General features: G+C 41.9%; 1 protein-coding gene across 1 annotated transcript; it reads left to right on the top strand.

Moving 5' to 3' along the window:
* The first annotated feature begins 13,453 nt into the window (after positions 1–13,453).
* LOC129350235 (circumsporozoite protein-like) lies at positions 13,454–16,594 on the top strand. The gene is made up of 2 exons (XM_055016136.1): positions 13,454–14,463; positions 15,754–16,594. The coding sequence occupies exons 1-2, from the start codon at positions 14,347–14,349 to the stop codon at positions 16,219–16,221; spliced, it is 585 nt and encodes a 194-aa protein (XP_054872111.1). The 5' UTR covers positions 13,454–14,346; the 3' UTR covers positions 16,222–16,594.
* The last annotated feature ends 996 nt before the right edge of the window (positions 16,595–17,590 follow it).

Raw genomic sequence — 17,590 nt, 5'->3', positions numbered from 1 at the left:
AACACCAGGACCCTTGTCTTCATCAGAAGACCAGGACTCTCGTCTTCATCTTCATCTGAAGACCAGGACCCTCGTCTTCATCTCAATACCAGGACCTTCATCTTCACTTGAACACCAAGACCCTTGTCTTCATCTTCACCTGAACACCAGGACCCTCGTCTTCATCTGAAGACCAGGACTCTCATCTTCATCTTCACCTGAACACCAGGACTCTCGTCTTCCTGTTCATTTTCATCTGAAGACCAGGATCCTCATCTTCATCTGAAGACCAGGACTCTCATCTTCATCTGAATACCAGGACCTTCATCTTCACTTGAACACCAAGACTCTTGTCTTCATCTTCATCCTAACACCAGGACTCTCATCTTCATCTGAAGACCAGGACTCTCGTCTTCATCTTCATCTGAACACCAGGACCCTCGTCTTCATCTTCATCTGAATACCAGGACCTTCATCTTCACTTGAACACCAAGACTCTCGTCTTCATGTTCATCTTCATCTGAAGACCAGGATCTTCATCTTCATCCAAAGACCAGGACTCTCATCTTCATCTGAAGACCAGTACTCTCTTCATCTGAAGACCAGGACCCTCGTCTTCATCTGAAGACCAGAATCCTCATCTTCACTTGAACACCAAGACTCTTGTCTTCATCTTCATCTGAAGACCAGGACTCTCATCTTCATCTGAATACCAGGACCTTCATCTTCACTTGAACACCAAGACTCTTGTCTTCATCTTCATCCTAACACCAGGACTCTCATCTTCATCTGAAGACCAGGACTCTCGTCTTCATCTTCATCTGAACACCAGGACCCTCGTCTTCATCTTCAAATGAATACCAGGACCTTCATCTTCACTTGAACACCAAGACTCTCGTCTTCATGTTCATCTTCATCTGAAGACCAGGATCTTCATCTTCATCCAAAGACCAGGACTCTCATCTTCATCTGAAGACCAGTACTCTCTTCATCTGAAGACCAGGACCCTCGTCTTCATCTGAAGACCAGAATCCTCATCTTCACTTGAACACCAAGACTCTTGTCTTCATCTTCATCTGAAGACCAGGACTCTCATCTTCATCTGAATACCAGGACCTTCATCTTCACTTGAACACCAAGACTCTTGTCTTCATCTTCACCTGAACACCAGGACTCTCGTCTTCCCGTTCATTTTCATCTGAAGACCAGGATCCTCATCATCATGTGAAGACCAGGACTCTCATCTTCATCTGAATACCAGGACCTTCATCTTCACTTGAACACCAAGACTCTTGTCTTCATCTTCATCTGAACACCAAGACCCTTGTCTTCATCAGAAGACCAGGACTCTCGTCTTCATCTGAACACCAGGACCCTCGTCTTCATCGTCATCTGAATACCAGGACCTTCATCTTCACCTGAACACCAAGACTCTCGTCTTCATGTTCATCTTCATCTGAAGACCAGGATCTTCATCTTCATCTGAAGACCAGGACTCTCGTCTTCATCTGAACACCAGGAACCTCGTCTTCATCTTCATCTGAATACCAGGACCTTCATCTTCACCTGAACACCAAGACTCTCGTCTTCATGTTCATCTTCATCTGAAGACCAGGATCTTCATCTTCATCTGAAGACCAGGACTCTCATCTTCATCTGAAGACCAGGACCCTCGTCTTCATCTGAATACTCGGACCTTCATCTTCACTTGAACACCAAGACTCTTGTCTTCATCTTCATCTGAACACCAGGACCCTCGTCTTCATCTGAAGACCAGGACTCCCATCTTCATCTTCATCTGAAGATCAGGACTCTCATCTTCATCTGAACACCAGGACCCTCGTCTCTATCTTCATCTGAATACCAGGACCTTCATCTTCACTTGAACACCAAGACTCTTGTCTTCATCTTCATCTTCATCTGAACACCAGGACTCTCGTCTTCATGTTCATCTTCTTCTGAAGACTAGGATCTTCATCTTCATCTGAAGACCAGGACTCTCATCTTCATCTGAAGACCAGGACCCTCGTCTTCATCTGAATACCAGGACCTTCATCTTCACTTGAACACCAAGACTCTTGTCTTCATCTGAACACCAGGACCCTTGTCTTCATCTGAAGACCAGGACTCTCATCTTCATCTTCACCTGAACACCAGGACTCTCGTCTTCCTGTTCATTTTCATCTGAAGACCAGGATCCTCATCTTCATCTGAAGACCAGGACTCTCATCTTCATCTGAATACCAGGACCTTCATCTTCACTTGAACACCAATACTCTTGTCTTCATCTTCATTTGAACACCAGGACTCTCATCTTCATCTGAAGACCAGGACTCTTGTCTTCATCTTCATCTGAACACCAGGACCCTCATCTTCATCTTCATCTGAATACCAGGACCTTCATCTTCACTTGAACACCAAGACTCTCATCTTCATGTTCATCTTCATCTGGAGACCAGGATCTTCATCTTCATCCAAAGACCAGGACTCTCATCTTCATCTTCATCTGAAGACCAGGACCCTCGTCTTCATCTGAAGACCAGGACCTTCATCTTCACTTGAATACCAAGACTCTTGTCTTCATCTTCATCTGAAGACCAGGACTCTCATCTTCACTTGAACACCAAGACTCTTGTCTTCATCTTCATCTTCATCTGAACACCAGGACCTTCATCTTCACTTGAACACCAAGACTCTTGTCTTCATCTTCATCTGAACACCAGGACTCTCATCTTCATCTGAAGACCAGGACTCTCGTCTTCATCTTCATCTGAACACCAGGACCCTCGTCTTCATCTTCATCTGAATACCAGGACCTTCATCTTCACTTGAACACCAAGACTCTTGTCTTCATCTTCACCTGAACACCAGGACTCTCGTCTTCCCGTTCATTTTCATCTGAAGACCAGGATCCTCATCTTCATCTGAAGACCAGGACTCTCATCTTCATCTGAATACCAGGACCTTCATCTTCACTTGAACACCAAGACTCTTGTCTTCATCTTCATCTGAACACCAAGACCCTTGTCTTCATCAGAAGACCAGGACTCTCGTCTTCATCTGAACACCAGGACCCTCGTCTTCATCTTCATCTGAATACCAGGACCTTCATCTTCACCTGAACACCAAGACTCTCGTCTTCATGTTCATCTTCATCTGAAGACCAGGATCTTCATCTTCATCTGAAGACCAGGACTCTCATCTTCATCTGAAGACCAGGACCCTCATCTTCATCTGAATACTAGGACCTTCATCTTCACTTGAACACCAAGACTCTTGTCTTCATCTTCATCTGATCACCAGGACCCTCGTCTTCATCTGAAGACCAGGACTCTCATCTTCATCTTCATCTGAAGACCAGGACTCTCATCTTCATCTGAACACCAGGACCCTCGTCTTTATCTTAATCTGAATACCAGGACCTTCATCTTCACTTGAACACCAAGACTCTTGTCTTCATCTTCATCTTCATCTGAACACCAGGACTCTCGTCTTCATGTTCATCTTCTTCTGAAGACTAGGATCTTCATCTTCATCTGAAGACCAGGACTCTCATCTTCATCTTCATCTAAAGACCAGGACTCTCATCTTCATCTTCATCTGAAGACCAGGACCCTCGTCTTCATCTGAATACCAGGACCTTCATCTTCACTTGAACACCAAGACTCTTGTCTTCATCTTCATGTTCATCTGAACACCAGGACTCTCGTCTTCATCTGAAGACCAGGACCCTCGTCTTCATCTTCATCTGAAGACCAGGACTCTCATCTTCATCTGAATACCAGGACCTTCATCTTCACTTGAACACCAAGACTCTCGTCTTCATCTTCATCTGAACACCAGGACCCTCGTCTTCATGTTCATCTTCATCTGAAGACCAGGATCTTCATCTTCATCTGAAGACCAGGACTCTCATCTTCATCTTCATCTGAAGACCAGGACTCTCATCTTCATCTTCATCTGAAGACCAGGACTCTCGTCTTCATCTTCATCTGAACACCAGGACCCTCGTCTTCATCTTCATCTGAATACCAGGACCTTCATCTTCACTTGAACACCAAGACTCTTGTCTTCATCTTCACCTGAACACCAGGACTCTCGTCTTCCCGTTCATTTTCATCTGAAGACCAGGATCCTCATCTTCATCTAAAGACCAGGACTCTCATCTTCATCTGAATCCCAGGACCTTCATCTTCACTTGAACACCAAGACTCTTGTCTTCATCTGAACACCAAGACCCTTGTCTTCATCAGAAGACCAGGACTCTCGTCTTCATCTGATCACCAGGACCCTCGTCTTCATCTTCATCTGAATACCACGACCTTCATCTTCACCTGACCACCAAGACTCTCGTCTTCATGTTCATCTTCATCTGAAGACCAGGATCTTCATCTTCATCTGAAGACCAGGACTCTCATCTTCATCTGAAGACCAGGACCCTCGTCTTCATCTGAATACCAGGACCTTCATCTTCACTTGAACACCAAGACTCTTGTCTTCATCTGAACACCAGGACCCGTGTCTTCATCTGAAGACCAGGACTCTCATCTTCACCTGAACACCAGGACTCTCGTCTTCCTGTTCATTTTCATCTGAAGACCAGGATCCTCATCTTCATCTGAAGACCAGGACTCTCATCTTCATCTGAATACCAGGACCTTCATCTTCACTTGAACACCAATACTCTTGTCTTCATCTTCATCTGAACACCAGGACCCCCGTCTTCATCTGAAGACCAGGACTCTCATCTTCATCTGAATACCAGGACCTTCATCTTCACTTGAACACCAAGACTCTTGTCTTCATCTTCATCTGAACACCAGGACTCTCATCTTCATCTGAAGACCAGGACTCTCGTCTTCATCTTCATCTGAACACCAGGACCCTCGTCTTCATCTTCATCTGAATACCAGGACCTTCATCTTCACTTGAACACCGAGACTCTCGTCTTCATGTTCATCTTCATCTGAAGACCAGGATCTTCATCTTCATCCAAAGACCAGGACTCTCATCTTCATCTGAAGACCAGTACTCTCATCTTCATCTTCATCTGAAGACCAGGACCCTCGTCTTCATCTGAAGACCAGGACCCTCATCTTCACTTGAACACCAAGACTCTTGTCTTCATCTTCATCTGAAGACCAGGACTCTCATCTTCATCTGAATACCAGGACCTTCATCTTCACTTGAACACCAAGACTCTTGTCTTCATCTTCACCTGAACACCAGGACTCTCGTCTTCCCGTTCATTTTCATCTGAAGACCAGGATCCTCATCTTCATCTGAAGACCAGGACTCTCATCTTCATCTGAATACCAGGACCTTCATCTTCACTTGAACACCAAGACTCTTGTCTTCATCTTCATCTGAACACCAAGACCCTTGTCTTCATCAGAAGACCAGGACTCTCGTCTTCATCTGAACACCAGGACCCTCGTCTTCATCTTCATCTGAATACCAGGACCTTCATCTTCACCTGAACACCAAGACTCTCGTCTTCAAGTTCATCTTCATCTGATGACCAGGATCTTCATCTTCATCTGAAGACCAGGACTCTCATCTTCATCTGAAGACCAGTACTCTCATCTTCATCTTCATCTTCATCTGAAGACCAGGACTCTCATCTTCATCTGAATACCAGGACCTTCATCTTCACTTGAACACCAAGACTCTTGTCTTCATCTTCATCTGAACACCAGGACTCTCATCTTCATCTGAAGACCAGGACTCTCGTCTTCATCTTCATCTGAAGACCAGGACCCTCCTCTTCATCTGAAGACCAGGACCCTCATCTTCACTTGAACACCAAGACTCTTGTCTTCATCTTCACCTCAACACCAGGACTCTCGTCTTCCCGTTCATTTTCATCTGAAGACCAGGATCCTCATCTTCATCTTAAGACCAGGACTCTCATCTTCATCTGAATACCAGGACCTTCATCTTCACTTGAACACCAAGACTCTTGTCTTCATCTTCATCTGAACACCAAGACCCTTGTCTTCATCAGAAGACCAGGACTCTCGTCTTCATCTGAACACCAGGACCCTCGTCTTCATCTTCATCTGAATACCAGGACCTTCATCTTCACCTGAACACCGAGACTCTCATCTTAATGTTCATCTTCATCTGAAGACCAGGACTCTCATCTTCATCTTAAGACCAGGACCCTCGTCTTCATCTGAATACTAAGACCTTCATCTTCACTTGAACACCAAGACTCTTGTCTTCATCTTCATCTGAACACCAGGACCCTCGTCTTCATCTGAAGACCAGGACTCTCATCTTCATCTTCATCTGAAGACCAGGACTCTCATCTTCATCTGAACACCAGGACCCTCGTCTTTATCTTCATCTGAATACCAGGACCTTCATCTTCACTTGAACACCAAGACTCTTGTCTTCATCTTCATCTGAACACCAGGACTCTCGTCTTCATGTTCATCTTCATCTGAAGACTAGGATCTTCATCTTCATCTGAAGTCCAGGACTCTCATCTTCATCTTCATCTAAAGACCAGGACTCTCATCTTCATCTTCATCTGAAGACCAGGACCCTCGTCTTCATCTGAATACCATGACCTTCATCTTCACTTGAACACCAAGACTCTTGTCTTCATCTTCATCTGAACACCAGGACCCTCGTCTTCATCTGAAGACCAGGACTCTCGTCTTCATCTTCACCTGAACACCAGTATTCTCGTCTTCCTTTTCATCTTCATCTGAAGACCAGGATCCTCATCTTCATCTGACGACCAGGACTCTCATCTTCATCTGAATACCAGGACTCTCATCTTCACTTGAACACCAAGACTCTTGTCTTCATCTTTATCTTCATCTGAAGACCAGGACTCTCGTCTTCATCTTCATCTGAACACCAGGACCCTCGTCTTCATGTTCATCTTCATCTGAAGACCAGGATCTTCATCTTCATCCAAAGACCAGGATATTCATCTTCATCCAAAGACCAGGACTCTCATATTCATCTGAAGACCAGGACTCTCATCTTCATCTTCATCTGAAGACCAGGACCCTCATCTTCATCTGAAGACCAGGACTCTCATCTTCATCTTCACCTGAACACCAGGACTCTCGTCTTCCTGTTCATTTACATCTCAAGACCAGGATCCTCATCTTCATCTGAAGACCAGGATCTTTCTGCAGGTTTTGGTGTAATTTCTCAGTTTTTCCTCTAAATTTATCATCTTTCTGCAGGTTTCAGGATGAATCTCTGCCTGATAAATGTTATAATTCTGATGTTTTTCCTCTCAACTTGATGTCTTCCTGCAGGTTTTGGTGTAATTTCTCAGTTTTTCCTCTAAATTTAACGTCTTTCTGCAGGTTTCAGGGCTCTCAGGATGAATCTCTGCCCGATAAATATTACAATTCTGATGTTTTCCTCTAAATTTAGCATCTTCCTGCAGGTTTCAGGGCTCTCAGGGTGAATCTCTACCTGATAAATGTTATAATTCTGATATTTTTCATATAAATTTAACATCTTCCTGCAGGTTTCAGGGCTCTCAGGATGAATCTCTACCTGATAAATGTTATAATGTTTATGTTTTTCCTCTAAATTTAACGTTTTCGTTCAGCTTTCGGGCAACTTCGGATTAATCTCTACCTGATAAATGTTATAATTCTGATGTTTTTCCTCTAAATTTAGCATCTTCCTGCAGGTTTTGGTGTAATTTCTCAGTTTTTCCTCTAAATTTATCATCTTTCTGCAGGTTTCAGGATGAATCTCTACCTGATAATTGTCATAATTCTGATGTTTTTCCTCTAAATTTAGCATCTTCCTGCAGGTTTTGGTGTAATTTCTCAGCTTTTCCTCTAAATTTAACGTCTTTCTGCAGGTTTCAGGGCTCTCAGGATGAATCTCTGCCTGATAAATGTTACAATTCAGATGTTTTTCCTCTAAATTTAGCATCTTCCTGCAGGTTTTGGTGTAATTTCTCAGTTTTTCCTCTAAATTTAGCGTCTTTCTGCAGGTTTCAGGGCTCTCAGGGTGAATCTCTAACTGATAAAAGTAGTTATTTTGATGTTTTTCCTCTAAATTTAGCATCTTCCTGCAGGTTTCAGGGTGAATCTCTGCCTGATTAATGTTATAATTCTGATGTTTTTCTCATAAATTTAACGTCTTCCTGCAGGTTTTGGTCTAATTTTGATGTTTTCTCTCTAAATTTAGCGTCTTTCTGCAGGTTTCAGGGCTCTCAGGGTGAATCTCTTCCTGATAAAAGTTGGTATTTTGATGTTTTTCCTCCAAATTTAGCATCTTGCTGCAGGTTTCAGGGCTCTCAGGGTGAATCTCTACCTCATAAATGTTATAATTTTGATATTTTTCCTCTAAATTTAACGTCTTCCTGCAGGTTTCAGGGCTCTCGGGATGAATCTCTGCCAGATAAAAGTTATAATTCTAATGTTTTTCCTCTAAATTTAGCATCTTTCTACAGGTTTCAGGATGAATCTCTACCTGATAAATGTTACAATTCTGACATTTTTCTCATAAATTTAGCATCTTTTTGCAGCTTTCATTGCTCTCAGGGTGAATCTCTGCCTGATTACTGTTATAATTCTGATATTTTTCTGATAAATTTAACATCTTTCTGCAGGTTTCAGGGCTCTCAGGATGAATCTCTACCTCATAAATGTTATAATTCTGATGTTTTTCCTCTAAATTTAACGTTTTCCTGCAGCTTTCGGGGCACTTGGGATGAATCTCTGCCTGATAAATGTTATAATTCTGATGTTTTTCCTCTGAACTTGATGTCTTCCTGCAGGTTTTGGTGTAATTTCTAAGTTTTTCCTCTAAATTTAACGTCTTTCTGCAGGTTTCAGGGCTCTCAGGGTGAATCTCTACCTGATAAATATTATAATTCTGATATTTTTCCTTTAAATTTAGCATCTTCCTGCAGGTTTCAGGGCTCTCAGGATGAATTTCTGCCTCGTTAATGTTATAATTCTGATATTTTTCTTATAAATTTGACATCTTCCTGCAGGTTTCAGGGCTCTCAGGGTGAATCTCTACCTGATAAAAGTTGTTATTTTGATGTTTTTCCTCTAAATTTAACATCTTCCTGCAGGTTTTGGTCTAATTTTGATGTTTTCGCTCTAAATTTAGCGTCTTTCTGCAGGTTTCAGGGCTCGGAATGAATCTCTACCTGATAAATATTATAATTTTGATGTTTTCCTCTAAATTTAGCATCTTCCTGCAGGTTTTGGTGTAATTTCTCAGTTTTTCCTCTAAATTTAATGTCTTTCAGCAGGTTTCAGGGCTCTCAGGGCGAATCTCTGCCTGATAAATGTTATAATTCTGATGTTTTTCCTCTAAATTTAGCATCTTTCTGCTGGTTTTGGTGTAATTTCTCAGTTTTTCCTCTAAATTTAGCGTCTTTCTGCAGATTTCAGGGCTCTCAGGATGAATCTGCCTGATAAATGTGACAATTCTGATGTTTTCCTCTAAATTTAGCATCTTCCTGCAGGTTTCAGGGCTCTCAGGGTGAATCTCTGCCTCGTTAATGTTATAATTCTGGTATTTTTCTTATAAATTTAGCAACTTCCTGCAGGTTTCAGGGCTCTCAGAGTGAATCTCTGCCTCGTTAATGTTATAATTCTGATATTTTTCTTATAAATTTGACATCTTCCTGCAGGTTTTGGTCTAATTTTGATGTTTTCTCTCTAAATTTAGCGTCTTTCATCAGCTTTCAGGGCTCTCAAGATGAATCTGCCTCATAAATGTTAAAATTCAGAATTTTTTCCTCTAAATTTAGCATCTTCCTGCAGGTTTCAGGGTGAATCTCTACCTAATAAATGTCATAATTCTGATGTTTTTCTTATAAATTTAGCATCTTCCTGCAGGTTTCAGGATAAATCTCTGCCTGATAAATGTTATAATTCTGAAGTTCTTCCTCGAAACTCTATGTCTTCCTGCAGGTTTCTGTGTAATTTCTCAGTTTTTCCTCTAAATTTAACATCTTTCTGCAGGTTTCAGGGCTCTCAGGATGAATCTCTGCCCCATAAATGTTATAAATCTGATGTTTTTCCTTTAAATTTAGCATCTTCCTGCAGGTTTCAGGGCTCTCGGGATGAATCTCTGCCTGATAAATGTTATAATTCTGATATTTTTCTTATAAATTTAGCATCTTTCTGCAGGTTTCAAATCTCTCAGGGTGAATCTCAACCTGATAAATATTATAATTCTGATATTTTTCTCAGGCTGCACAGTGGAGTAGTGGTTAGCACTTTCGCCTTGCAGCAAGAAGGTCCCTGGTTCGCGTCCCGGCTTTCCCGGGATCTTTCTGCATGGAGTTTGCATGTTCTCCCTGTGCATGCGTGGGTTCTCTCCGGGTACTCCGGCTTCCTCCCACAGTCCAAAAATATGCTGAGGTTGTTTGATTATTCTAAATTGCCCGTAGGTGTGAATGTGAGAGTGCTTGTTTGTCTTTGTATGTGGCCCTGCGACAGACTGGTGACCTGTCTAGGGTGTCCCCTGCCTTCGCCCGAGTCAGCTGGGATAGGCTCCAGCCCCCCCCGCGACCCTAATGAGGATTAAGCGGTGTATAGATAATGGATGGATGGATGATATTTTTCTCATAAATTTAACATCTTTCTGCAGGTTTCAGGGCTCTCGGGATGAATTTCTGCCCCATAAATGTTACACTTCTGATGTTTTTCCTCTAAATTTAGCATCTTCCTGCAGGTTTCAGGATGAATCTCTACCTGATAAATGAGATAATTATAGAAGGTCTGGTTAATTTCCTGAGGTGACTGAGTATATTTTCCTGAGGGATCCGGAATTGCTGTTATGAAGGATTTTTCTTTATTGCGCTGGAGTTGGTTCGCCAGAAATTTTCCTGATTTATTATTGTGTTCGAAATCATTATATCTTAGTTGTTGTAATAAAAACTCTGTTTTCTTGGATAGGATATTATCGAGGTTTAGTTTTGCATTTTGTAGTTCGGACCATAATTGATCACTTGGGTTTATTGCATAATTCTCTGTAAGTTGTTTTATTTTTTCTTCAATTTCTTTCTCTGTTTGTAGATCTTTTTTTTTCTTGTATGAGGAGTACGATATTATTTTACCTCTGATTACAGCCTTTCCAGTTTCCCAAAGCAAAGATGGAGATAAGTCATTAGAGTCATTGTTTTTTAGAAAGTCTGCCCACTCACTCCTTATTACTCGATCAAATTCTGGGTCTTTGAGTAGAGAGATGTTGAGGCGCCAAGTCTGAGGAGGTTTAGGGATGGAATCTGTTTGCAGGCTGAGTGATATTGGTGTGTGGTCGCTGATAATGATTGGGTGGATTTTAGTGGTAACTTTATGTGCGATAGTTATTTAAGAGGAAAAAGTCAATTCTTGAAAATGTTTTGTGCACCGGAGAGAAAAACGTATAGTTCCTCTTTGTTGGGTTTTTGAGTCTCCAGACGTCGTCTAGTCCAAAATCTTTCATATAATCATGTATGACTTTAACTGATTGTGATTGTTTTGCATGTATTGGACTATTAGATCGATCTACTGAAGGGTTTAAAACTATGTTGAAGTCACCACCGATAATAGTTGTTGAGTTAGCAGATAAGTCTGCTAAGTGAGAGAAAACAGTGTGAAAGAAGGCTGGATTGTCATAATTCGGAGCATAGAGGTTTACAATAGAATATAATTTATTAAAGATTGTTGCCTGGATAATAATATATCTGCCCTCTGAGTCCGTTACTGTACTGTTTAAAGTGAATGGAATTCTCTTATGGACTAGAATGGAGACCCCGCTTTGTCTGCTGTTATAACAAGATGAAAAGATAATACTATAATTCGAGTCTGATAAACATTTTTCTTCCGACTGTAGTAAATGCGTTTCTTGGAGGAGCAAAATATCTGCTTGTAATTTAGAGACATAGTCCATGATTTTAACTCTTTTTGTTTGTGAGCGTATGCCATGAACATTCCAGGCTACGATATTAAACTTGAACATACAGAGAGAAGATGTTCTGTCACTGAGTATGTAGCAATATAATATAACATCTGTGTGTGTCCTTGTGAGCTGTCTGTTGCTGTCTGTGAGCTGTGAGTGTTGGAGAGAGATGTATACAGCAGGTCAGGATATATATATATACATTATATAATAGCACATCATTGCCTGAAAAACTATCAACAAACACATTATAAAACATACAAGCACAATAAACATGGGGGGTACATAGAGTGTGAGTGAGAGTGTGGGGGGTGAGTGTGTGAGAGGGGGAGAGGGCTTAAGGGAGACATAGAGAGGGAGAGAAAGAAAAGTAGAAGGAGGAGGGGGTTCTCCAGTGGGGAGTGTAGATTAGGAGAGTGAGACATTTACACCTGTGAGATTTTTTTTTTGGATAACACTTTCTAGCATAAATGACTAAGTGATATATTAAACGTTTAAGCCAGTTGGTTTTTTTTTTTTTTTAGAAGAGCCAGGGGGTATCATTTCAAAGCACGTTAACCACTGACAATATATTTTTTTTAAAAGGAAGTAACGGGATCCGACCTGGTCAAAACAAACAATATATTTGTGTGATTTGTGTCTTCCCAAACACCCTGGCTGGTTTAGAAATGGCAGAAGATACTTTTAATGATGTCGCAGAGGAAGACTAGAGTGAATTGTGGTGTTTGACAGTATCTGATTTAATGACGTTCCTAATCCACCTTAGAGTACATGTAGGCTAAATATACAAATATGGCAGCACAGTATCTCCAGAGTACAACAGGAAGCTGTAACGTTCAAATGTGACTGTAGTCACTTCAATACATGCAATAGGTGCTCATGGCTCCCTGATAGGGCGAATAAACCATTGTTTGTTTTGACCAGATCGAATCCCTTTACTTCGTTTTTAAATATATATATATATATATATATATATACACACACACATATATATATACACACATATATATACACACATATATATACACATATATATACATATACACACGTACACACATATATACATATACATATACATATATACATATACATATATACATATACATATATACATATACATATATACATATACATATATACATATACATATACACATATACATATACACATATACATATACATATATACATATATATATATATATATATATATATATACAGTCAGCGGTTAATATGCTCTGAATGACGGTTAGGACGTGGATGACTGAACGAGTTTTCATTGTTTTCTGAGTGACTAGTTTTGACAACGCGGTCTCAGTTTGTTCCGATGCATTTTAGCAAATAAAGCAATGTTGTGCTGCGTGTTGTTCTGATGTATTTTATCAGATCCAGCTGATGTTGTGCTGCGTGTTGTTATGATGGGAGGCTGCTGAGGGTCTGAGTGTTTCTGAGAACAAACCCGAGTTAAACCTGAAGTTCTGCTCTGGATCTGTTCCACTGAACTCACAAACTAACACACAACACAGCAGCAGACGTGCTTCTATGTTGTGGGTTTTCTTGGTGAGACAATAAATAGTTTTCTGACTCGTTCTTAACCAGGCAGCCTGTGTTAAGTTGTGATTATCCCCAGTTGACATGGGCGTGTTTCCTGAACAATCACCAGGTGTTAAACACCTGACAGAATGACAGTGATCCATATGGATGAAGCAGAATGCTTGTCGAGCTGATCGGTAGCACAATGAATAAAACGGTGGTCTCGTAATTTTATCGCTGGATTACGTGGTTTCGAATCCTCTCACCGTACTTGAAAAATACGTGTTTTTTATTTCGGCCCGCACGTTTCTTTTTACTGTCTGTAGATGACATTTACATGGATATAGACTTTGTTAAGTAGTGATGCCGACGTTTTTCGGTGAGGTCTTCTTTATCTGGTATCTTTATTTCACGTAAATCCAGGTCTGATCGTGACGAATCTGCGGACGAAACATCTGGAGACGGAAACTATCGCCAGTTAACCTGATCACCAAACTGGAACACCGGCCAGCAACAGGAGGGAGACTCAGCTGCTGCATTATTGGAGACGTTTGAGGACGTTGAGTGTTTTGTGACTTCAAGAAACTTTTACACCATTTGTCCCATTGGTGGCAAGCTCCCTTTAAGCAATCAAGTATATTTAGAAAGTAACGTTCTTGTCTCCTGTAGCAGACAATAAGCTAGCTAGTTAGCCATCGGCGCTAGCTAGTTAGCCATTAGCGCTAGCTCCGTGCTCCGCTCGTATTTCGTGCTGCTGTTTCTAACGTTTGGCTCTCAGAAGCTAATACATCAGTCAGTATGACGAACTAAGCTCGTGGTCGTACAGGTTTATTTTTTTCGCAAGTTACAATGTCGTGTTTTTCGTGTACTTAGGGTGAGTGTTTATTTGTGTTCAAGAATCCTTTCCACGTACGAAGACTGCTCCACGTCCGTCATGGAGCCCCCAGCTCCCCTGCCTCCTCTCCAGCACCAGCTTCAGCACCAGTACCAGCTCGGACACCGACCCTGTCAACATCAACCTCCAGCACGTAACAGCAACGTCTTATCACTGGTAAGACACGGTAAACAGAGACCATGGTTGATTTTCACATTATTATTATTGCAGGTGTAAATGCCTGCAAGCATGATCAGAACAACGAGACCAACGACCAAGAATTCAGGCAGGTGTAAATGCAAACTGTGCAGCAGCCAGCTCAGGAACGCCCGATGAAAGCTACATGTTGCTACAGAGACACATAAACAGAACACATGCAGCTGCATTTTTTTCCATTGACATAACAAGCAAGTCACTCTAATTAATTTACTTTCTCGTGCAGTGTAGTATTGCAACCATTCTTCTTATAGTCACTAGGTAGCTGTGAAACTGAATGACTGGATGAAAATATACATGGAAATAAGAAAAGACAGCTGTTCTTAGCAACTCCAAAATGTGCACAAGATGAAATGAAGTTCACACCACGTTGTTTTTAGTTGTGGTGGAGGAGATACTATTTGTGCTTCAGTTAAAGTAATTTTGTGCCAAAAATTTATTAAAGTAGAACTATCAAAGACATGATCATGATTGAAAATCAATGGACAGGTGGCTAAACACATATCATCATAGCTGTGGAGTCCTTCTAGCTCCTGGGGACTACAATCTCTCTGGACCTGCAGTGGGAGACGAACATCCACTCCATCCTGAAAAAGGCTCAGCAGAGGATGTATTTCCTACAACAGCTGAGGAGACACGGCCTGCTGCAGGAGCTGTTGATCCAGTTCTACACTGCAGTCATCCGATCTGTCCTGTGCACCTCTGGATCAACCACACAGCAGGACAGAAACAGACTACAGCCTATAGTACGGACTGCAGAAAACATCATCAGAAACCCCACTCACCCTGGACATTAAACTGTCTCCTCCCTCCCCTCTGGCAGGCGCTACAGATCCCTGTACACAGAAATCACCAGACGCAAAAACAGTTTCTTCCCCACTGCCATCACTGTAATAAACAGCTGAGCCATTCCTAAACACCTGTACAATAGTCAGTATTCCAATGGACATGTACAGCATTTTTTTCACCATGAACAGCATTCTCTGCTTTTGCACTACTGTGTTTATAGCAATTATCATTTTGCAAATGTGTTTATTCCAGTCTAGCTGTAAATTTCTGTATATATTGTTTTATTTAATTTTGCTACTATTTTTTTCCTCCCTGTTCCTCTTTCTATAGTTTCTTTATTTTTTTATTATTCTCTTCCATGTTCCTAGTGTGACACCAACACCCGAAACCAAATTCCTTGTATGGTGTGTACTTACTTGGCCATTAGAGCTGATTCTGATCACTTTTCTGTCTTTGGTCTAGGCAAGAGGAAAAGGGGCCACAGAAAATTGGACCTTCCAAGCGTACTTGTGGAGATGCAGGCTGAGGAGGAGTGGAGTCATGCCCAGCATGATGAGAACATCTGGTTGCTCCTCAGCGAGGCAAGAGAGAATGAAGCAGCCTTGCAGCGGAGGAGATGGCCCAGAATGCTGCCTTCAACCAGTCATTCCTGGGTGTGCTGGGGCAGCTGGTGCAGGTAGTGCTGGGTGTGCTGGGGCAGCTGGTGCAGGTAGTGCTGGGTCTGCTGGGGCAGCTGGTGCAGGTAGTGCTGGGTGTGCTGGGGCAGCTGGTGCAGGTAGTGCTGGGTGTGCTGGGGCAGCTGGTGCAGGTAGTGCTGGGTGTGCTGGGGCAGCTGGTGCAGGTAGTGCTGGGTCTGCTGGGGCAGCTGGGGCAGGCAGTGGGCAGCCAGTGAGTCCACCACCCAGAGACTTGAGATTTAGTTGTATATAGTTTTACTTTTAGCCCTCCACTGTAGGACACGCCCGCCACAGTTTGTACTTTGCACATTGTAAATAGTTTTGATTTTGCTGCTGACTAATAAACTATTTTGTGACTTATGTGATTGCATCATAACTTTTCATTTTGTCTGTTAAGACACTGGTAGGAAAAGAGTCAACAGTCTGAACCAAACAATTCTGTATTCCCTAATAATGCATTTATGTTTAATGGGATTTAACATGTTTTAACACAAACTCCTTTATGGTTCATAATTCTGTTGACTGAATTACACCAAAGCAATACTGATTTATCAAACTGGAATATTCTTAAAACAGCTGTTTTAATGTTTTGGTGTTTGTCATGTAATCTTGCTAACCTTCACAAATAAAACAATAGCATAGACACATCTGCAAAAGGTACAAAAGTTTATTGTCAGAATTGCATTAAAAAAAAAACAATAGCGGTCCGGGGACAGAAAAACAGAAGTATAACGAGAAGAATAACTTTTAACTTCTGCATGACACGTACTGCATCAAGTGCATCCTGTACATCTCTGCCCTCCTCTACACCTTGTACCACTGCAGGCTCATGTGCTGCTGCTTCAGGTAAATCCCATGAAGTCTCATAAGAGATCCATCTGAAACACATACACAGCATACATATTTTAATACTTGATAGCGATAAACTGCAGCCATTACAGGGTCGTTCACAGGACTGATACGCGATAGCTAGCGAACTAGCATTAGCTTACCCTCATATGTCGTCTAGTTCATATCCTCTTGTCTTCAGCTTGATACTGCTGCATCGCCTCCCAAACTCTCCTGAGTGTTTCGACTCGCTGCTCTCAGCTTTCTCCGACTCTTCTGTTACTTTGAATCTGACAGAAAGCCACAGACCGAGCAGCAGGTGAACCATCGCCTCCGTTATGTTGAGTTTGTGTCGCACACAAATGACGTTATGGGACTTTCGGCTCGCTGCGCTATGACGACTCCACCCACGATGAGGCTATATGGAAAAACAACTAAACCGAGACGAGCCGAGTCAAATACAATAGTGGCGAACCGCACCGCGCCGAGTAGGTGCTTGTGGAATCGCGGCTTAAATGTGGTTTTTACCCCCATAACATGACAGAAGTGAAAGAGAAAACACTATTTTCACGATGACTGGGAGGAAGAGTTCTTTTTCACGACAGTGAAAGATAAATGTATGTGTCCTATTTGCGGGGCCACTGTTGCGTCGGCAAAGCGGCACAATGTGGAGACTTTACTTTAGCCTCCACAAAGCCTCCATGCTAACTAGCCACCTGGTAGCGCACATAGACTGTATGCACACTACGGACAGGAAAAGCCCGGGACTTAAAGGCAGCTTTGAAAAGTTTCTT

Source organism: Amphiprion ocellaris, chromosome 12, assembly GCF_022539595.1.
Source record: "Amphiprion ocellaris isolate individual 3 ecotype Okinawa chromosome 12, ASM2253959v1, whole genome shotgun sequence".
Classification (NCBI taxonomy): domain Eukaryota; kingdom Metazoa; phylum Chordata; class Actinopteri; family Pomacentridae; genus Amphiprion; species Amphiprion ocellaris.
This window is presented reverse-complemented; position numbering and strand designations above follow the sequence as displayed.